This window comes from Varanus komodoensis, unplaced genomic scaffold (genome assembly GCF_004798865.1).
Source record: "Varanus komodoensis strain SLA01 unplaced genomic scaffold, ASM479886v1 scaffold20_1, whole genome shotgun sequence".
In the NCBI taxonomy this organism is placed as follows: Eukaryota; Metazoa; Chordata; class Lepidosauria; order Squamata; family Varanidae; genus Varanus; species Varanus komodoensis.
Genome location: NW_025335587.1, coordinates 12,609,929 through 12,632,505, shown reverse-complemented (window position 1 = coordinate 12,632,505; position 22,577 = coordinate 12,609,929). Strand labels below are relative to the sequence as shown.

The window sequence follows — 22,577 nt, the reverse complement described above, 5'->3', positions numbered from 1 at the left end:
GTGAGTTGCTTGAGTGAAACTGAACAGTGTGGTGACAATTGCAATCTCTGGATTGTCAGAGCCGTAGCTGGGCTGGAAGGGAAAGGCAGGACATTTAAACTGGTGTTGCAACCTATATTTTCCCTTTCTTCATCTCCTGAAAAGCTTCATTTAGCCGCTGCTCTTCCCCCACTATTGAATAAGTGACCTCAACTTGCTGTGCGATGCAACCGAATAAAAAGACTCAGAAACGTTGCATGTCCTTTGCTGCTGCTGCAGATAAAAGCGTTAGATGCAAGGCAAACTGAATTATTCATTGGAAGTTCTTTGATCAATATCACTACCCTTTGCTGTCTGTAAGCAACGGAACTTGATTTTCTCGTAGAGTTCTCAACCATCTTCTCAGGAGAGGGTCAGTTCTCATGTCCTGGGTTTTGTAATTAAAGAAGCTCTTGGTAGCAAATGCACCCAACCTCCCAGCTCTTCACCATCTTAACAGTTGGAAATCTTGTGACATTTGCAACATGCTTAAAATTTAGCTGATTGAAGTGCTCGCAAGGAGCATGTAAGTGCAGTCATCTTTGGCACAAAAAGTTTGCGCTGTCGCTTTGGAGATATGATCAAAGGCGTATTACTGGACCTGTGACAGGTGCGGCCACAGGACTATTAGGGTGAGCCTTCAACAGGGCCTGCCCTGCAGCTCCGCCTGGGAAGCTGCACTGGACTAGGGTGCCTTGTTCAGCATTGTTTGTTCCACGTAAGAACATAGAAGATTGTCGCTCAGATGAATTAATTGTAAACTGGTCCCCAAAAGAACTGAACACAAAGAGGAAGACCTGAGGGATTTCCTTGATTTGGCTGGTTTATGCATTTAAAGCTGCCTTAGCTGATAGCTCTGTCTCTGCAAGCAGGGCCTGCTCTGCCAGTCCGAATTTTGAGGTCACCTTGAAATGGTGGTACTTGAGTCTAGAGCCTTCTGCAGAGGGCACACACGCCGTACCACTCGTCAGCTGCCCCCCTTTCTGATGTGTTGTGTTTTTGTTGTGTTGGCAGAGGAGGTGGTCAAACTGGAAAAACACCTGATGCTTCTCCGTCAGGAATATGTTAAGCTGCAGAAGAAGCTGACGGAGACGGAGCGGAAATGCACGCTGCTGGCGGCACAGTCAAACAAGGAGAGCGCCAGCGACTCTTTCATCAGCCGACTGCTTGCCATCGTCGCTGACCTGTATGAGCAGGAGCAGTACAGGTAAGAAACGGGCTCAGGAAGAAGGGCAGTGAAGGTGGGAGTACACTCTGGTTCTCCTACTGTACAATCACTACCAAATGCAGCCACAGCGTGTCTTGCAGCTTCCGCTGCATTGTGCATGCGTGTGAGGCATACTGGGAATTGTAGGGGGTCTTTCTCCCTAAACATGTATACGATTCTGCTCTTAATTAAAATTAGGATGATGTAACTATAACATCTGAGCCAGATTTTTACCTTCTTAAGTCTTCACCAAATTCCCTGCATAAAGTACACCCTGTAAAGAGCAAGAGGGGACTCTACGGACTGCTCATGGGCAGTGGTTTCAGAGTCATAGGTGATGGAGGCTTTGGTTTCAGTACTCAAAGCACAGGCTATCCTCCCACCTTTGAAATGGGCTTCCTAGAGAGATTTACTTGGCACCGTCACTACTTTCATCTCAGCCCCTGGTGAAAACTGTCCTCTTTCACAGGTATTCCAAGACTTGATTTTACCAACTGATGGTAAAAGTTCACTCTTCTACCAGCAAGTTTTCTTCCCTTCTCTTCCCCCACTGCCTCCGGCCTCCCAATAACTTGAAATTGTAACACTGGCCTGTATTTTATTGTTGTTTGCTGCTTAGAGAGCCCTTTTGGGTTATTCAGCAGCGTATAATTTAAAAATAAATGAGTATCCAAATAACTATCCCTTTGAAGATGGTGCCTGCATACCACCCATTCATCATGTTGGAGTTCTTGCTGCATCCCCAATCCATTCTGTGGTATGTTTGTGCATGTTTATGTAAAGTTTATCCTTTCCATTTGGCAATGAGCACTTTAGCTGTTAGAAGTGTGAACATCCATTTCCCCTCCCATTTAATTTCCACGAGGAAAGTAAATAATTTAAAAGAGCCTATACATCAGTGAATATTAAAGACTATTCCAGTATATTTACTTGTGTAGTAACCTCCTCCCGGAAAGAAGCAACTACTAGACATGGCCAAAACATATTTTTAAAGGAAGCATCACCCGTATTGCACTGCCAGCAATAACTGAATTTGGCAATCCCTTATTAAAGAGGTGACACCATGTCAAATAGATGCACAAGAAAAGTTTTTGCTTAATAAGATGAGGCCTGAGATCCGGAGTTGCAGCAGGGTTACACCAAAAGCAGCAATCTCCTATTTTGATATTTTGTGATGGTGTCCACAGTAGTTTCTTAAATTCTCCGATGAGTCCACATCTCCATAGTGGTTGAGAACTCCTGCCGCGCACCTAATGCATAAATACAGGGTATTGCCATGAAATTGGGCCAAAAAGCCTGTTCTTTGCATTAGTACTTAAATCAGTTTGAAGCAAAATATTTATCTTGAGTAATTATGCTTTTGCTTTGCCTCTTAAGTGCTTCCTATTCTTCCGAAGTGGAAGTATCTCTTTTTGGTGCTTTTCTTTTTTCATTTAAGGAAAAAGGAAGGCAAACACCCTACTACTTACCACTCATGCTTTTTGGTTCGTTTCTAACAGCAAATTTCGTAATGCACAAACTGTTCTGTCGAACTTGGCTGAGTGCGCCTCATTTCTGCTGAATCCACAGGCTGTCTGTCAGCTTGCATCACGTGTTGACAGTGCTGGTGATAGACCCAATCTGAGCCAGATGCTTGTGCAGTGATAAAACATGAGGCAGGCTCTCCCTTTTGTCCTTCATGCACTGCGAGACACATGACCCAAGGAGGCGTTTTCAGCTCTTGAACACTGTGCTTCCAGTGCTCCCACCAGATGTCGTAACCGGAAGAGACAACATCCGGTTTCATGCAGCGGCCAGCCAAATGCTTCTGGGAGCCCATAAGCTAGGCCTAAAGGCAAGAACCCTCAGTGTTTGTTCTCCTAATAGCAGTGCGTCTTCTGAAATGGAGCTTTGTATCAAACTCATTGCTCATGGATACCGGTGGACCAGTCATCTGTGAACCTGTCCAGTTCCTTCCTGAACCAGTTGCCTCCATCCACATTCGATGGAAGGGAATTCCATACATTAAATATTTTCATAGGATTCAGATAGATATTCTATGTGTAGCATAATATTTTTCTCTCTCTGGCCAAAGGATGGTGCACAATACCCGTAAGCAAAATAAAATTCTAAGTTGTAAAATTCCTGCCTGATCAATCTAGAGAGCTTTTCTGAAAGTTAAAAAAAACAACTTAATTTAACTGAGTATACTAAAACTTATGAACCAAATTTCTCTTGTCTGCATCCTTTGCAATAGGCACAACTTTGTACATTTTTATCGTGACTCTAAAATTTAGAATAATTTTAAGCTGTGAACTCGTAATTATTGCCAACGTGAGCCTAAGGGAAAGGGAAGATTAGAACTTCTTCTGTAATGGTGGGGTATTTTTAAAAAATATCACAGAATAGTAGAGTTGGAAGGGGCCAAGAAGGCCATCAAGTCCAACCCCCTGCTGTTGCAGGACACCAGTTTGCACCATCTCACTCAGGTAAGCAAGCAACCTCAATCTGCTTCAGTTGTAGGTGTTTGGAAGGCCCAGGCACATTGATCTGGTTCACACATAATGAGAACCTGTGGCTTAAATGACCCATGAGTCCATGTACTGCATAAGCCAAACAGGGTGACTGTGCCACCTTCCACACCACCCACCACAGCCAGGGTCAGTTCCTTCATAGGTTCTGGGATGTGATGTCCAAACCCAGACTATGGAGATGCTTAGGGATTAAACAACCCAGTATCTGATGCATGGTTTCAGTTTAGGATAACCAATAGGATGCTTAGCCTCCAAACAACCCATTGGTCAGGGTTTGGACATCACACTCAACAACCTGGAGCATAGGCTGATGATTAAAAGCAGAAGTGGCGAGTGTGTTGCAAGCAGCATTCCTGTTCATTCGGGGCAGCCAGTGCTTTGTTTAACCCATTGCAAGAAAGCCCCTAATTACAAGAGGAACGAGTTAGAGTCTCTCCCGTTTTCTGCGGTTCTAGCACTCTCAAGCATGCACTCCATCATGTAGTTCATGGAACTTGGCAACGAATCGTGGTGGATAGTCAGATAGCCTAACCCGGACTGTTTGCCTCAGAGTTGCCTTTCTGTCCCAGCGAGCCACCCTGAAGACCCAAGGTCTCTTGTAGAGATAAATTCACCCATGGTGGTGTGGCATGTGGCCTGAGCCCAGACGAGCGTCGGTGCCTTGGGTTGTGAGCACTGCCCACAGTCCAACACGCTCTTGCCTAGTCGTCGGTGCCCCCTCGCCCACCAGTGCACAAGAGGTAGGGAGGGGTAATCAGCACCACATCATTCCCCAGCCTCTGCTACTCCAACCAGGAACGGTTTTGCCTCACATTTTTTCCTGCTTTTACCCAGTTTGCGTTTCATGGTCTCAAATACGCAGACATAGTTTGCCTGATTTCTTTAAAAATAAATGCTGGAATTGTGTGAATCTGGAGGTGCAGTTGTGCGTGTTTCTGTGGGTGTGGAAATGGAAAGCCTCACTTGGCTGCTGCCCTGGGGTGGCCAGACTACCCATCATCCAAGTACAACAGACAACAGCAATAGGCAATGAACCAAAGAGGCTTCCGGTAGATATTTCATTACTATCGTCATTACTGTACTTCGTCTTGACAGCTGTCAGAATGTGAGCTGCTAATTCGAAGAAAAGAAACCGGTTGTCCTTGCCTTACAAAAGGGGGCTGGAGGGATTCCTTTCCCCTTGGCACTGGGATCCGCTGGGCTTTTCGTGTTCCCTTGATAGGTTCTCATGCCTGCAAGCTGTCCTGGGTGTGTTTGTCCCTATGAAAGAATCATGCATATCCCTTTTAAATGAAGCCAGAGTTTTGACAGCAGACCTTGATGTTCTGGTAAAGGAGGGCGGGCTTTACTTTCTTGTCTTCCCAGGCTCCTACAGTAGAAAAATTAGTTGGTGCTGGGGCCCAGAGGCGAACACAAAAAACCCCCATTTGGCTGTTGATTGCAGCAGGATAATAGCTTGAGTTGCAGAGTCCCCTGGGATGCTGTCCGGCAGATTTGAGGGGAAGGAGACTTGGGCGGGGGGGCGACCCATAACATGCCTAATAATTTGTCAGGCACGTCACATGTTGTTCTCACAGTGCTTGGTGCATTGTAGCTCAATTCCAGGGTGGCTTGACATGGCGGGGAACCTGCCCTCCCATTCTTTCTCCAGCAGTGAGTGTTGGGGGTCTCTGGGGGCTACCTGGGATTAAGAGAAGCCTAGAGCCTGTGCAGAAGCATGGTGGAAACCCGCATCCTGTGATTGCCTCCTCCCCCAAATGCAGGAGCACATTTCTCCGCAGTAGACTGTCTGAGATTTCATTGCAAAGATGTGGAGTTCACCAAGTCATCTAAGCACAGGTGCGCATGCGTGTCTGTTGTATTTCTTCAGTGACCTGAAGATAAAGGTTGGAGACAAGTGCATCCGCGCTCACAAATTTGTATTGGCAGCCCGCAGCGAGACTTGGAGTCTGGCCAACCTGGTGTCGACCGAGGAGCTGGATATGTCAGGTTGGTTTCTGACTGGCTGTATGTGCGTTGGCGGTGGAGTGGGGAGAGATGCCGTCTTTGTCTTGGGAAGAAAGAGCCTTAAAAAGATGAAAGGCCTGTTTAGGAGAGGAGGCTGCCTCCTCCTTCAGGAGGGGTGGGGGCAGGGGGCTCTGCCTGCCAAAAGAGGCACTTGATCCATTAATTATGAAGTTTTTGTCTCCAGAAGATGCCAACCTGCACTGCGAGCTCACTGTTGAAAGCTGGATAACTCAGTGACCCGTCCCTCTTCCATTTTAATGGTGTGCCTGCCAAGTGTGGGGGCCCCGTTCATCTTTCTGAGCAAGAACATGACATAGCAAGGAAACAAAGCTGTCTGAAACAGCCTGATTTTTCCTTTTGTTTTGAGAGCTGCTCTGTCAAAGCAGCCTCTGTAGTAGTTTCATGTAAGGAAACTGTGACAACGCCAGTCTCTTTATCTTTGGAGGGTTGCGTTCCTTTACTTGGGCTGCTTCTCTCTGCTGTTCCACCTTGCTCCCCTTTGCCTGGAAAGCTTCTCAGCATGCCCATTTCTTTCCTGAAAATAATTCCTTGGTGAGAGTAAATCGTACTGGCCAAGGTGAATTGATTTTAAATTAGCATTTAAATTGGCTAGAGCAAAATAACCCTGCTGAGTTCTGTGTTGTAAAGTAAGGCAGGTTAAAATGAGCTGAATTTCACTATCTAGAAAACATTAGGTATTAGGTGTGTTGAAAATATAATGCGTCATTCTGTTTGGGTTGTGTGAGACTTGTGTGTGTCAGGGAAATTTTCGCTAGTCAAGGATTGGCGATGTGGCAGGGGGAACATTTCCAGAATCTTTTTCCTTATAATTTTTCATTTCTAAGAAGATATTTTTATAACAAAAATAATAAAGAAAACGTACCATGCCAATCTGACATTTCCAAACTTGTCTAGCATCTGCTTCTCACAAGCATGTCCAGTACTCACATTCCTAAAATTGGTAGTATATATTTCATTCTTCAATTCCAGATTGTAGTAACTTAAAATTACTGGAAACATTACACAAAATAAACATAATTTCAGGGTTTTAATTTTTTTCAGTTTTAAAAATATAAAATGTATGGCATTGAGCTGTTAAGTGTTAGCATGTAACAAGTATCACCATAAAGATATTTTCCAGGCTAAACATTGGACGTGCAGACCATGTTCAAGTCTGAGGTCCTATAAACATCCACTTGGAAGTCAGTCCCATTGAGTTGAGTGATGCTTATTCAGTCCCATTGAGTTGAGTGGTGCAGGATTACCTCCTCAGTTTGCCTTAGTTCTTTCCTGCTCATGCATTTTGATTCACATGCCTAGGGCGATAGGAAAATGCTTCTAACGACGCAAAAATGAAAAATCTTAGTTTTGTTTGTGAGAGACGCGCTGAGCATGTTCAATCAGAGTCCAATTCTCTGAGTGCTTTTGCGATGTCCCCTTTTGGACCCAGGGACCAAGTTCCAATTTTGAAAGGGTCTCGGCAGGGATCAGGCGTGGAAGAGGCACAAGGACAGTGGGTGGTGCAGAGGTACAAAGCGCACGGGCGGGCCAAATGGAGTTGGCATTTCCTGGGAAATTTTCCCACCCAGTGTGCGGGGGGCCGTGGCTCAGCTCCACGCGTGCTGGTTCAAGCGGCATGAGCACTGGTGCCGCAGCTTTTGGGAGCGTGGAACACAGCTCCATCATGCAGTGTATAGGCATGTAAATTTAAACACCCAGCAGGTATTAAAAGATTTAAAACACCTCTCCAGTCAGTGATCAGGGTATGAGTGGAGCTTTGTACAGTGCTGGAGAAAGGCTATCTTGGGGAATCCCTGTTCTTCGCTCTGATTGGAAATAGGAGCATGAGTTTCCTGAAACGGCGGTAGGGCGCAGCACTGCAGACCTTGATTCTAGCATTTGAAATTTTTCAGGAAAATCTGCAGCAGGATTGGTGCAGACAATTCTGACTTTTTATCTCTCAAGTTATGTTGGCACACGGTGCCTATGCACATTAGTAACCTTTGACGAGTGTTTTTGCTTCTGAGTGTGCTGCTTGGCCCCTGGACACCCAGCTGAGCTTCATGGCTGAGGTGGGTGCTTGAACTGGATTTTGCGCAGGCCTCAGACTGATGTTTGGAGCACTCTGAAGAAAACGGGCAGAGGGGGGTGCCCCGCTACATGTCCACTTCCGTGCCAAACGGAAATCTGTTCTCCGTGGGGCGGGGGCGCAGGACAACTGGTCACAGAATGGTGGGGCAGTGAGCTTCTCTCCAGATTTTCTTTTTCAGTAACTTGGTTTAGTGCGCCATACTCTGGGTGTCTTGCCCTTCCATTTCTGGCTGGTAACACTATTTCTAATATTAGTCTTTCAGCCAGCTAGCTCTTCTTTCTAGGGGGTGGGCGGGCAGCCAGTACCCACCTTGCAGCACAACTATAAATATCACCATTACAGGTTCCTGAGGCACGTGGGGCGCCCCCCCACCCCCGCTTGCTTCTGGAACATTCACAGCCATAAAATGACTGTGCATCTTTTTCACAGCCACTCTGAAACCACAAGTATTTCTTTTAAATTACAAGCACTTCACTGCTATCTTGAGCTCAGAAGTATTTGCATACTTTTTTTAGACTCCTGTGCCACCTTACTGAATAGGCATATTTCCCAAGGCGCTTTGCACTAAACAAACCTTACAGGTATTACTGATCTTTTTTTTTTTTAAATCTAAAAACAGTAAAAAAAAGCAGACTCAGCGGTAAAGAAATCCCAGGCACCAGTTCGTATTGCTGCTCGGTTCTTCTCACAACCAGCAGCCAGGGAAGCGGAAGCCCATTGTTCAAAACCAGGCCATGGCCAGCTTCCAAGGAGCAGCCCGGTGACCACCTGACCTTCCTCGAAATGGCCGTCGTGCAGGCAGGAGCCGATGGCCTTTCAGAGTGTGCCCTCAGCCGCCTGTGGCCTGGCTGGAAACGGCTGGCTGCCTGTGTCTCGCGTGTGGCAGGAGGAAGGGGCTTCCGGGGGGCCGGGGGGACCCCAGGGGAGCACTGCTACCCCCCCGAATAGTGTAATGGCCTCTGTGAACGGTACGAGCAGCAGCACTCAGTGTTTGCAGCCATCGGAACCCATGAATGATTGCAAGGTTTGTCTGTGTGTGTGGCAAGAAAGCCGTTCACTGCGAGTGTCTTGCTATGCTAGAGATCCAAAGCACGAGTGTGGCAGCGACGCTGGCCAGGAGTGGGACAAACATGACCTGAAAGGAGCCAATTCTTGATCCTGGAGAAGTGACAGGGACCTGAAGGACTATCGAATAGACAAGCAGAAAGCCCTGTTCTCCACAGACCCAGAGGCTGGACTAGATCTGGTCACAGGAAGATAGCTCTTGATTCAATTGCTCGAGGGCCCTCAGAGTTCAGCCGTGGGACCAGATCCTTAGGAGTGGGTGTTTGCCCCTACAGTAAGCTCAAAAGTTATGGGGAACCCAAAGGAACAGTAAGACAAGTCCTGGTATGGTTATTTGGGGAATGGCTACTTGGCAAATATGTGTTGATATGACACATGACTGGAATGTCAGCTCGTTAGCAGGCCTGATAAGTGCTGGGCAGAGCAAGCACCTGCTCATTATTTTTAATGATGTGGCGTGTCCATCATTTGTCCATCTCTCCTGCCAAGTGAAGACTGAAGCCAGGCCAGACAAGATGGAGGTTGGGATTGCCTCTCTGTCGCAAGGCATCTTCTGTCAGGGGTGGGTAGGTGGCCCTCTCTCGGAGATGCTCTTCATTTCCATTTGAAAATGAAATTTTAGCATTTGTTGCTAGCTCCAAGGAAAGAGATGGTTTGTAGCAGTCTTGGCCAGCCTGTGGTCCTCCAGCTGTGTTCAGCTGCAGCATGCCATCTGGGGATGATGGGAGTGGCAGGGCAACTCTTCTGGAGGGTCCTAGACTGGGGCAACCTGGTACAGAAGATGCCACCAATTGTTGGGAAATGGGAAATTTGTCATTTGTTGGGAAAGCATACAGGTGCATGCTTACAGTTCTGTCTTACTTGGAGTCAAACATTTGGTCCACCTTGGGCAGTGTTTACTCAGAGCAGCAGCATCTCCTCTGGGTCTCAGAGGAGACTATAAGGCTCTTTGTAAAACTGGAGGTGTCAGCTGGAACTTGGGTATGCTGCATACAAAGCATGTGCTCCCTCTCCCACACCAGGGTCGGCCTGCATTTCCACAGGGTGAACATCAGTCACAGATGAATGCGATTCCCACCCAGGGGAAACCTCCCAGTCCAAGCTTCAGCGCCGCACATCAGTTTAAACAGTTCAGGGCTGGAATAGTTCCCCCAAGCATGCATCACTTTCACCCTTCCAAAATGCTCCTTCACCGCCTTCCATCGACTCTGCATCTAGCCACGGGAGTGGCATGCGTGGCGTAGCACCGGCTGGGCGGGCTGAGTTTGACCCAGAGCCCCCTAAAGGCCACCACTGTTGTCAGGCTTGAGAGGTTTTCCTCCCAGGAGTAAAGGGCCTCTCGCTCCTCTTCCAGATGCTGACCCCGAGGTGGCTGTGGCAATGCTGCGCTGGATCTACACAGATGAACTGGAGCTGCGCGAAGACGACGTGTTCCTGACAGAGCTGATGAAGCTGGCAAACCGGTTTCAGCTGCAGCTGCTCAGAGAGAGGTAAGTGCCCGAATGCACTGCGGAGAGCCCGCCGCCGCTTGTCCTCGCACAAATCACGGCTGCTCTGCCGCTTTCCAGACCCCGAGCTTGGGCAGTCCTAGCAATGCACCTGCGTCCGTGATCAGAACTTGGATCTCCTTCCCAGGAAAGGAAGATGCAAGAGATACTTTGGGGCTGGGCTGGGCTGGGCTGGGTGTTGCCTGTACTAGAGTGACATGCAGCACCTTCTCTTCTGCGAGATCTTGCTAACACTGTTGCTTTTGCTAGATCATGCTGTGAGTTTGGAAATCTGCCTGTTCCTTGCAACATGAACGGGGCAGCATTCCGGGCAATCATGAATCGCTTGTTGCGCTTGGGAATACTTTGACAGAGGTGATAATGGTGCCAATACGAATGTTAGGCTTGTAGCCGGGCAAGTCTGAGGGTGGGACAAGGCAGTGGCGGGGGGCCGCTGTTGTTCCCTCCCTTTGTCCCCTTGCCTCCCTTGGCTTCCTAATTTGGCCCTGCTCATCTTCGGATCCCGACCCATTTCATGGGGCCTTCCGCATTGTCCCATTGGCCCTGTTTTAGCCTCAGTTGATGGAGAGCAGAGCATTCTGCCAACCTCCTCCCCTTCAGGTCCCTTGCGTCAAGTCGTTCCCCATGACATGCGAGCTCATCCAGATTGTTGTTGTTCTCTGCCCTCAAGACACCTGCAGCGTACGAGTGGAAGCCCTCCAAAGTGCCCATGAAAGCTCTGCTCAGCTCTTCTGGAGTCAAGGCTGTGGCTTGCTTTCTCTAATTAAATGGGTTGAAAAGCCACTGCCCATAAGCAGCATGTTCTCTGGGCGGCCATTCCATCCATTCCTTCATGGATTCAGTCCATCATTTATCCTGTGGTAGCATATTTACAGAAGTTGCATTTCTGTATTTGAGCCAAAGAAAAGCTCGCAAGGCAGCTTACGCACAAGCTCCGTTCACATGTTCCAGCAGCCCGGATTTTTGCATAGGCACGCTCATTTATGTTGCATCTGAGGCAAGAATTCTGGCTTGTCTCTCCTGACAAGCTCATGGTTGGAACTGGTGCTGTATGGCAATTACACACTGTGGCTTCCCTTCTTGATTTACCATGATTTAACACTTAGACAAATCTAAGGCAAATTTAGACAGAAAAAGTCCAGCGACAGTACTGGCAATCGTAAGCATTTTTTTTCCTGTCTAAACTTGCCTAGGATTGCGCCTTGACTGGGATAACGAAATGCGCTCTCCTGTTCCATCCAAACCGGACAGCTAGAGTTAAGAGGTTCAGAAGAAGCCAGGATCTGAAACCACTGATTGAAGTTGGTTTCAGCCCCTAGTTTATTTTCAGTCTGGTAAGCATAGTTTCCTGGTTTGGATGAAATGGATTAATTGAGGAAATGTTGAGCTATGGTGTATTGAGGGAAGGGGCTAGGAGGAAGCAAACAGCCAGAAACTCGTGTGTATTTTGGCTGTCAAAGCTGGGAGAATTTTATAATGATGTTCATTAACATTTATATGCTGTCTTGCTTGTCCTTATGGAACCAAGGTTCCATGCATCTTACACTGATACAAAACAGGTCTGTTTTCCTTCTGTTTAGCTATGCGTGTCTCCAGCAATAAAAATTATCTCCTCGTAAATTCCCCACCGACACCAGTTTGCTAACTCCTTGTCCTGGTTTCTGTGTCTGTCTGGGTAGGTGTGAAAAAGGAGTCATGTCACTTGTAAATGTTAGGAACTGCATCCGATTCTATCAAACTGCCGAAGAGCTGAATGCCAGCACCTTGATGAACTACTGTGCGGAGATCATCGCTAGTCATTGGGTAAGCATCGAAGGACAGGAGTGTGAGATGTTTGAGGAAGGTGTTATTTGAGAACCTGGCATGCTTAATTCTAGCGAGCAAAGATGTAACCCCTGCTCATGTTTCTGAAGCAGAGCCCTGTTCAAAATCTGACTGATCTCATGCTTATTTTGCTTTGACCCTTGAGGAATTGATTTGAGCTTGCACTGCCGGGTTGTTCCATTCCAGAAGCTGCTTGAGGAATTGCATGTTAGAATGCTGGGACAGGTAGACGCAAAGCACGCCTTGCATGTGGAAAAGGTGGCAGATCAAAGAGAAGGATATTCTGTCTTTAAAATTCTCTGCTGGCCTGTTGCTTTTCCACATGCAAGGAGAGTTTTGTTTTTAAGATGAGGGAGCGTTTCACTCACGTAATTTCTTTCCTGTCAGTGGTGACTGCCTTGGGTATACGCATTTGATGTTTTATTACTGGCAACAGCAGTTGCGGCTTGCACAGCAAACAGGAATTTTCTGGCATAGAAATATTGAGCTAGAACTTCATTTCTGAGGGGCTTTTTTCTGTGGAAGTGTTTCATGGCATGGGAGAAGAGTTCATTAAAGTTCGTCACCCTGGCATATCCTGGAATATTCCAAACATATCGGTTTGGAATGGGACAGTGCTGACTATGACCCTTTGCACACATTTGTGTTCAAAAGTACAATAATCCTACTTGGGGAGAAGCTGTAATGCAGCCTTTCCCAGCCTGGTGCCCTTTGGATGCTTTGGGCTTCATACTGCCCCCCTTCCCATTCACTATGGCTCTTACACTCCTAAACCTCTTGGGGGGGCAGGTTGGGGTAAGCTGCACTAATGAATGAAGGGAGTCCTTCTTTCTTCCCAGAGCAGTCCAGGAACACACATCTTAGAACTGGCGTTTTGCCCCTATAAAACCTGGATTGAGGGTGGCAAAATAGGAGATACTGGCAGATAAACTAGGCTGCATCCAGGTCATGTTTTGTCGGCCACAGGAACAGGTTCAACCACTGTAAGCAGCGCTGAAGCACTTAAGTAACCGTGTGATTTGCAGGACAAGCGTTGATGTCTTTTCTGGTTCTTCCCAGGATGATTTGAGGAAAGAAGACTTCAGCAGTATGAGCGCCCAGCTCTTATATAAGATGTTCAAATCGAAAACGGAGTTCCCGTTGCACAAAGCTATTAAAGTGGAGAGAGAAGACGTTGTTTTCCTGTACCTTATTGAGATGGATGCACAGGTATGGGGAGAGCTGTCCCCTCTTCTCTTGGCAGTCTGCCCTGGGGTGGGGTTTTTGGAATATTTTTAGCATGCATGGACCATCTTAAGAAAGCAAAACAGCGACTGACTTGTTTTAAAAACCCTCTGAACAACCAGGTATAAATGGTTACTTAGTATATGATGATTTCTAATCTCTCTAATTGAACTTTTCTTCTCGGGGTATTTTCTTTCTCCTCTCATTTATTTATTTATTACAATCATTTGTATCCCATCCTTCCGACAAGCGCTCAGAATGGCTTAGATAGTATAAAATTAGAATAATATGATAATAAAACCACAGTTATTAAAACCAAATAAAACAGCTTCATAAACTAAAAAGAAAAGTAAGGAGAAAATAAAAAATGCGACTGTGAGGAAAGAAAAAAAATCTTAAAGCATCTAAAACCCTTGATTATTAAAATGATGGTTGAATTAAAAGTTCTTGACCTGGTGCCGGAAGGAGTATAATGTTGGCGCCAGGCGGGCCTCTCTGGGGAGCGCATTCCATGGTCTGGGCACCACTGCGGGGAAGGCCGTATGAAGCCGTCTCTTGTGTTCAGACGATTCACCTTCCAGCTGAGTCTTCACTCACCTCCTGATTGCCAAGCTTTTTCTTGACTTTCCAGCATAGAATGATTCGAGCCGGGCTTGAACCTCTGTATAGACATAGGAAGTGATCCCTCACTGGACTTTGGTCTCTCCTCTCGTCAAACAGTACCTCTCGCCTTGTGTGTTACTTTGGAACTGGCATTGAATGTGGGGTAAACATTAGACTCGTCTACCGTATCAGTGTTACCACACTGTCCGGCATCTGTCCTCCAATCATGTGTTCTGCAGCTGCCTGGGAAGCTAAACGAACTGGACCACCACGGGGACCTCGCGCTTGACCTAGCGCTCTCCCGGCGCCTGGAAGGCATCGCCACCACCCTGGTTAATTACAAAGCCGATGTTGACATGGTGGACAAGAAGGGCTGGAGCCTGCTGCATAAAGCTATTCAAAGGGGTAAGGGCACCGAAATAGGTCCGCACAGGGCTGGCGAAAACGCGGCACCATTGTTCACGTTCTGGGGGGGCGGGGGGCGGGGTCCCTTTCTGTCAAATGCCGTACCAAGTGGGGCAAGCTGACACTTTTCTGGCACCGTGGCTTCCACAGCTCCATTTTATCCTCACGTTAGCAGCCTAGGCTGAGAGTGAGGAAAAGCCACCCGGTGGGCTCCGTGGCTGAGTGGGAACCAGAACTCGGATCCCTCAGGTCCCCAGTCCAGCATGCTCTCTCACCACCACGCCACACCACACCCGGCACTTTGTCTGATGCCTGGAAACAGATCGGAAGCCAGGGAAGCTGCTGTGAAAGGGGAGTTCCCTGTTTGCTGCTCTGGGCTCAGCGAGCCGTCCAGGGACAGCCCTCCGCGTGGATGTGCCATCGCTCCCAAGCAATTTTCAGAGGCTCCGCCCAAAGAATGCACTGCTTTGGTCTAGATGGGGGCGTTGACTGAAGGCATGTGCGTCACGGGCTGGATCAGGCATCTCTAAGAACAGACAGCGTTGGCGCATTAGCCTTAGTGGTGCCAGTACCTGGGTGTACTTCATTTCAGGGCTAAATCCGGAAATACACCCAGACTGGGAACCTGAGTCTTCTGAGGACAGATCCGTCCAGCACGGCTGGACTCCCTCTTCCCTGATTCTGAAAGCAATTATATCCAGACTTGCTCTGCGTGTCTTGCCCCTTTGGGCCACCTTGATGCTCTTTCTTTCCTTCTCTTCTGAGCTGCCACCTAATCTTTCCTTCTCCGGCCTCTTCAGGGGGAAATGTTCCCTCGGAAACCCTTCTGATGTGAGGGATGGCCACCAGGAGCTGCTTGGCGGCCCCTCACCTGGTGCTGCCTTACCCTTCTCACTCAGGGCAAGATAATTAGGACAAGAGGCAGCTGCTTTAAAATGAGGCAGACCATGCAGCCCTCTAGCCTGGCAGGGGACAGTGCTTCTTTGTGGATTCAGGCAAGATTCTTTCTTGGCTCTACCGGGAAATCGCTTGAGGATTGTCCTCTGGAGCTCCAGCAGGCCAAGGCCCTTCTCTGCCCCGGAGCTGTGGCCTCGTCTAATCCCTCACAACTGAGTTTCCCCTGCAGATGCCTCGTTGCGCCCCTGTTGCTTTGCGTTTCCATGTCCACAGCTATGCATTCCAGCTCTGTGCAGAACCCAGTGGAGTCACCCCATGAAGTTGGTGGGTGGGAGGTCTAGAACAGATAAAGGGAAGGACCTCTTCACACAACATATAGTTAAACTGTGGAATTCGCTGCCACAAGAAGTGGCAGCCCCCCCCCCCCCCAAATTTGGATGGTTTTAAAAGGGGATTGAACAGATTCACAGGGAAGGAAGCTATCCGTGGCTACTAGTCTTCTTGGCTGTGTGCTCCCTCCTTCACCTGAGCTGGCTTGCCTGCATACCCCATAGCTGAGGCGCTGGGCAGGAGGAGCCCTTGCACTCATCCTGTTTGGGGGATCCTGTGGGCAGCTGGCTTGCCACTGTGTGGACGGAGTAGCAGACCATTGTACTGATGCAGTGCAGCCTTTGTGATGACGTGCTGTGAGTGTTTGGAGCGTTGACCATGTGATACTCTAGTTTGAGCCAAGCTAAGAGAGTTCCCAGGCTGTACACTATATTGCATTTTTGTAAACAATAAAATAAAAAGCCCCAATCCTTCTAGCAAGCTTGCAAAACATTTGATGTCATCCTGAAGCTTGCAAAACATTTGGTCATTCTGAAGTTTCTAGCACAGGGAAAGTGGGGGGTCGCTTTGAGGACTCGTACGTTCCAATAGGAGCTGGTTGCCATGGCAGTGAAGTCTGAGTGAAGACCAGAACAGCACCTTGAATTGCATCTCTCGGGCAAGATAGAGCAGGGCTCCTTGCCCACCCCTGCTTTATTTGGCACTGAAAGACATTGTCAGAAAAATTCTTTTGCCCTTGGGCTAAACACCTGTAGCAAGGAAATCATCTGAATGCCTCATAGGAAAATGCGTTTTTCCATTTCAAAGTTAAAAGTAATGACACTGTTGATTTTCATAATGGCTTGGCTTGTTTGTCAGAACTCTTGTGTTCTTCATGCTCACCTCGATAGTGAGCTTGGATTTCTGTCTTACAAATTAGTTACCTGGTCTGGAAAAGATCACACGCTTGGGAGCGTCTGCGCTTAGAGATCTGTACCTCCGAAGGACTGCATTTCCACGCATGCGCCATGCCAGTTGATCCAACCCTGTTTCAGGAGGAAAAACCCCTTTAGGGGAAGAGTGACCTTTGAACACTTTCCACAGAGCAGTTGGAAACGCAGTGAATTAACCAGGTTCAGAAAGCACAGCAGTACACGTTTTGTTCACCTCCATATGCTGATCTGTGAAGGTGTTCTCCACTGACTGATGATGGCGACTGAACATGACACAGAAAGGCTGTGTGGCAGCAACCTGTCCGGAAGGGATATATAACGGGGTTAACTCCATATGCATTCTGAGTTCCAGGCTTGCAGCTCCCAAGATGCCCTCTGGCATCACTCATATGCCAAAACTCACATTCCCGGAGTGGAATTGTGAATGATAGAACGCTTGTCCAAGCTTAGTTACATTCCGAGGGAACAACACTTTAATTTGGACTAGATCCACACATTGCGAAGGATGCGTTGCCCACAAAGGTGCATTCTTCAGCTGTAGTGAACAATGTCAGGTGTAGTCAAGGTCATGGATTCGCTTTGGCTGGACTTGGTGGCTGGTCCGAGTTAATGCTCATCTCAGACGATACTGGGTAAGCGCTGGGTACTGATGTCTGCTAAGCTGCTCCCTTTCAAGAAGCCTTGTCCATTCAAGCCATTAAGTATCCTTCAATATCCTTAAGTCGCCCTGGCATGGACTACTGTCTTGACTTGGTGCTGAATGGATGACAGAATTGGCATCAGGTGAGCCTTAGCGGAGAGAGCGCTCTGCAAGCAGTGCCAGGCAGCACTTGGAGAAAGACCTCAGGCATATGTTCTCCTATCTAGGGAGATTCCGGTCGAGAGACATTGAGGAGAGGTCCCAGGCTGTCTAAATGTTGTTAGGTTAAACTTAAGACCAGCACTTCAGTTCGGGCTTTGAAGATGCATGCAGGCAAATGGAAGCAAGAAATATGGCATGTAAATAAGAGAATAAATGATATTATTGGCAAAATAATTCATTGCTTTTCAAATATCTCCTCTGTGTGATCTGGCTGACCTGGCCGATTGGAAAAGTTTGCTTGGTGGGGTTTGAAACGTTAGGAGAGGCAACATCCAGGGCTCAGTTCTGTGGAGCAAGTGCATTTTAAAAAAATGCGTTTCAAATGGGCAGTGTCCGCCTAATCTTTTTTTTCTCTCCCTTCCCAAAAAGGAGACAAATTTGCTGCTAATTTCCTCATTAAAAATGGTGCCCGGGTGAACGCGGCAACGTTGGGTGACCAGGAGACTCCTCTGCACCTTGTGGCATCTTATAGCCCCAAGAAGCACAAGCCGGACATCATGGCCGAGATGGCCGAGATCGCCGAGTCTCTCTTAAAGGCCGGAGCCAACCCAAACATGCAGGACGGCAAAGGAAGGTATCTGTTTGGTAGCCCCGTGTCGGCTCGGCTCCTTCTCTCCTTGTTTGCTGCACTGATCTGAACATTTGACGCTGCCTTGCATGGGGCCGGGTAAGATGCAGGCACTGGTCAAGATGCACTGAAGAAGCTGCAGGTCATTGTAGGGGGTCAGACTATCTGTCTTTTCGTTTAAATGATCTGTTTTTCCTTGGCATGAGGATAGCATAGTAAATGGATCCGTGGTCAGGGAAAGACTTCTAGTGTCCCGGTGGTGGTGAGCTGAATCCAGGAACAGGGTTGGGTTAAAAACGTGGGCACACTGTCCATGAATGTGGCGAAAGCTGTTAAGTTGGTATGGAAGTACTTGGCTGAATTGGATGATTAGCCCAAAACCAATCGCCCGGAGTTCTCAGTAATGGCCATTCAAGAGACAGTGGATATTGTTGTCCTAACAGATAAGACTAAAGTGGGCAGATGCCAAATGAGGGCAGAATCTAGTCTCTCTAAACATAGAAACAGAGCGAGTCAGAAGGGGTCTGGGCCATCTAGTCTGACCCCCAGCTCCAGCCAGCTCCGCTCACAACATGCCCACCATGTGCATGTCTAGCCAATCCTTGATAGAAGGGAGGCTTCTGAAGTATTTGTGCTCCAATGGAACCATTCTCTCTCCCTCTCCCTCTCTCTCCAGAACACCACTGCACGCCTCCATCATTGTGAAAAATGACCAAGTATTCAGTCAGCTACTCCAGTGCAAGCAGTAAGTATGAGCAGGCCCAGTCTAATGGGCTGGCATTTTTAAGGAGGAGAATTTTAAGTTCTTCTCACTGTCACTGGGGTCTACTCCCAAGCACGTGACTGTGTCATTCCACCCTCACTACTTGCGGAGTTGTTGTTTTTTCAGCATAACAATTTCAGTGGCAGCAATTTTGGTGGTGGGAGGGGATGGGCTGCTCCGGTGATGGTGCAGAATCTGACCCTCAGCGATTGCCCCCTCCTAATTTATATAACGTGCATTACTCTCCCTCAGGAGCCCTTAATGTTAGGAGTTAATCGATTCCAACCAAATCATATTTAAAAATATTAAACATACAGAACAAGAACAACTAACAGAGTGGGAACAATCCAGTTTAAAGCAAAGCCTTTTAACTGGTGTTGTTAGTTGCAAAGTTGTGTCCGACCCATCGCGACCCCATGGACAACACTCCTCCAGGCCTTCCTGTCCTCCACCATCCCCCGGAGTCCACTTAAGCTCATGCCAACTGCTTCAGTGACTCCATCCAGCCACCTCATCCTCTGCTGTCCCCTTCTTCTTTTGCCATCAATTGTTCCCAGCATCAGGCTCTTCTCCAGGGAGTCCTTCCTTCTCTTTAGGTGGCCAAAGTATTTGAGTTTCATCTTCAGCATCTGACCTTCTAAAGAGCAGTCAGGGTTGATTTAACTGGTGACTGGTACACAAATTAAGCATTTAGGGAACCAGAGAGCCCACATTTTATTCCTGGGCAGCTGAAAAGTCACTGTGAGTGCCAGGCAAGCTTTGTTTGAGCTGCTCACCACAAAAAAGACCTCCCCTCTCCTTGCCCCCTGGGCATGAGTCCCACCTCCAGCAGCCAGGTGCTGAAATCTTCAAGCAAAACACAAAGGCGATACCGCTTCTCCTGCTGTCCTCTTCTCTGTATCTGGCAGTGCCATTTGGTGGTTCTGCACTTTCTCTCCAAGAGCATTGTGCATCATTTTCCTCACAACATTGTGAGGTGGGCTAGACTGGGAGATAAACAACTGGCTGAAAGTCGCATGGGGTGGGAATTTGAACCTGGCTTTCCCAAGTGTTACAGAACTCTGTCCTGAGTGTATAATCTCATAAACCGATTGCGTGTCAGTCCCTTCGACTGAGTTTTATACGTTTTTTCCTAGATTAAAAAGCCCCAAATAAAGTAGGCTAGTAACTTCTTGCCTTCCCCACAAGGCCCGAAAAGCAAGTGGTGGTGGTGAAAGCACGTAATGTAGACAGGTGGAATTTTGTGAGCCGCTCCATATGAGCAGGCCAGGGTTGAATCTTGCAAGTCCAGAATCCCTGGTGTGTTGGGACACAAGATGCTTGTTCCCTCTCTTGCTAGACTTGATTTGGAACTGAAGGACCACGAAGGGAGCACAGCCCTGTGGCTTGCAGTTCAGTACATCACCGTGTCTTCTGACCCTTCTGTCAATCCCTTTGAGGATGCCCCGGTGGAGAATGGCACCTCTTTCGACGAGAACAGCTTTGCAGCCCGGCTCATCCAGCGAGGCAGCAATACAGATGCTCCGGATACAGTGACAGGTGGGTGAGAGAACGAGAGAGAGTGCGAGAGAAAGAGGTGGACAGACAGACAGACGGTACCAGTGGGCCAAGGTTACCCCTGGCCAGAAACTCAAGATAGTGGGTTGCTTTGCGTCGCCTTCATGGCGGGGTAGGAAGAAGCTTGGCCTGACCTGGCCTGGTTTGCCTCTGGAACTACCTTTCTCCTTGCATGATGATGCCTCATCCCTGTTCACGCTGCCTTGGAAGGCATCAGGGCTCCAAGCAAGGATGGGTCATCTCGGCTCCCAGCGGCGGAAGCATGAGAAAGGCTTGTCAGCTCATGCGGGGAGAAAGGTGGGCGAGCACCCCGCTGGCATCCGAACTGTTGCAAACCCGCAGAGGGCTTTAGCTTTCGCGTGGTGCGGAAATGCAAAAGAAGGAAGGCTTCTGAAAGACTTCATGTTGAATAAAATGTTTTGGGCATTTTGAGAGCGCGTTCTGCACTGCTTCTCCATGCCATTCACTGCCTTTCTCTTGGGCATCTTTGCCATGCTTGCCGGCCCCGAGTCTAATGTCCCCCTGGTGCTGGGCTCACCCCCACCCCAGTCCTGGCCACACCATCTTGGCAAAGCCAAAGGCAGGCCCCACTTGGGTCGGGTCGGGCTGGGCAGAAGCAGGACATACAGCAGCCCGGGTCTCTGAACCTGAGGCATCTTCTCCTGGCGCGCGCTTGAACACAGGTGCCGCCCTGCTTCACCCTCCGTTGCGCCATGTGGCACGGCCAGGAGAAGGGGGGCGGGGCGCATTTCTGCCATCGCCCGTTTTACAGCATGCAGCGTTGGAACAGGCCAGGCACATGGACCAGTGGTAAAATGGGCGCAGGCTGAAGTGGCATTGACGCAAGCTCCAAGGGGCGTGTGGGAAATCTGTTGAAGGCCTCCGTGGCACGATGACACAGTGGGGGCCCCTTCCGTAAACCCGGTGGATTCCAGGTGAGCGTGCTCTCCAGTGGGCGGAACAGGAGCAAGCACCGGCTGTGCAGGCCTTCCCTTGCTTCCTTTCTCGTGCCCAGTCAGCAGCTTGCCCTCGGTGCAAGTGGCCACCATGCTGTCGGGAACCATATTGACCTCCCATCATAGGTTAAAGGTCAGTGTTGCCCTCGGTTATTACAGTATAATATAGTGATTCTCTCCCCCCCCTCCCCACCTCCCAGTTTTGGTTACTCAGATTCCTAATGAGTTGCCTGCCAGAGGAAGCACTGACACTCCCTTGCTTGTGCTCTTCTCAAGTGTTAAAGAACCCACAGGTGTTGCTACCTGCAAGCCAGGACACTGTGTGGTAGCAGGCATAGCCTGCCAGTCTCCAGCAGCCAACTTCCCTTTTAGCTTTGAGCAAACAGATACAGCCTTTCCCCCCTCCTCTTGTGACTGTGGTACGTTGTGTGTGGCAGAATCCAAGAGCTCAAGGGAATTCATGGGCTTGGGCAAGATTCCTCATGGGACCCTCATTCCTTCTGTGCTACAGTCAGTTGCAAAGCAAAGAAAGAAGCAGTGCATCAGCCTGTTCCTGCCACAGTTCAGCCAGAAAAAATAAAAAATGGTTCTAGTTCCTTCAGTGCATCTGCAGTTTGTTTTGGGGGCTGAGTGCGATGCCCATAGAGGATGAAAACAAAAATTGAGAACAAAAGAAATATTAAAAGTAGCAAATTACGGCCCTGTACCCGACTAAAAGCAGAAAGGCAGTATAAAATCAAATGCCAGCTCATTAATTCAATATAAACTGTTCCTAAAATATCTAGGCAAACCTCTTGAAGCTTGGCTCCTCTTTTTGGGCATTTGGAAGACAGCAGTTCCTACAAGGGGCATTGAATGTATTCTCGGTATCAGCATGAAGAAAAAGGAATAATAAATTGAAATAATTTTTATTTTTCAATGTAATCCCCCATAACTTCAATACACTTATTACATTTAGAAATTAACTTTTCAATTCCCTGTAAAAAATACCCTTCCTCCTTGTCTAAAAAATGTGCGTTAATTGCTGCCTTGAGCTCTTCGTCGGAAAATCACTTTCCACGAAAATCTTTTTTTAAATTGGGAATAAGTAGTAGTCACTGGGGGCCAGGTCTGGGCTATAGGGTGGGTGGTTTATTTCTTCGAAACCACAGTCTCGCACAGCAGCCTTCGAAACAGGTCCCGTGTGAACGGGCGTGTTGTCGTGAAGAAGCAATACACCTGTAGTCAGTTTTCCCCGCCTTTTTTC

At 48.2% G+C, this 22,577-nt stretch overlaps 1 protein-coding gene across 3 annotated transcripts in view; it reads left to right on the top strand.

The window, feature by feature from the left end:
• ANKFY1 (ankyrin repeat and FYVE domain containing 1) overlaps positions 1-22,577 on the top strand; it is a 52,479-nt gene that overhangs the window by 8,084 nt on the left and 21,818 nt on the right. The window contains exons 2-10 of one of the 3 annotated variants that reach the window (XM_044429806.1): positions 1,033-1,225; positions 5,609-5,727; positions 10,257-10,392; positions 12,090-12,213; positions 13,294-13,443; positions 14,301-14,466; positions 17,857-18,061; positions 18,732-18,800; positions 20,158-20,357. In XM_044429806.1, the coding sequence (XP_044285741.1) occupies positions 1,033-1,225; positions 5,609-5,727; positions 10,257-10,392; positions 12,090-12,213; positions 13,294-13,443; positions 14,301-14,466; positions 17,857-18,061; positions 18,732-18,800; positions 20,158-20,357 (1,362 nt within the window). Of the gene's footprint in view, positions 1-1,032; positions 1,226-5,608; positions 5,728-10,256; positions 10,393-12,089; positions 12,214-13,293; positions 13,444-14,300; positions 14,467-17,856; positions 18,062-18,731; positions 18,801-20,157; positions 20,358-22,577 lie in introns of those variants that run through there. The other 2 variants (XM_044429807.1, XM_044429808.1) reach the window with 2 other exon arrangements.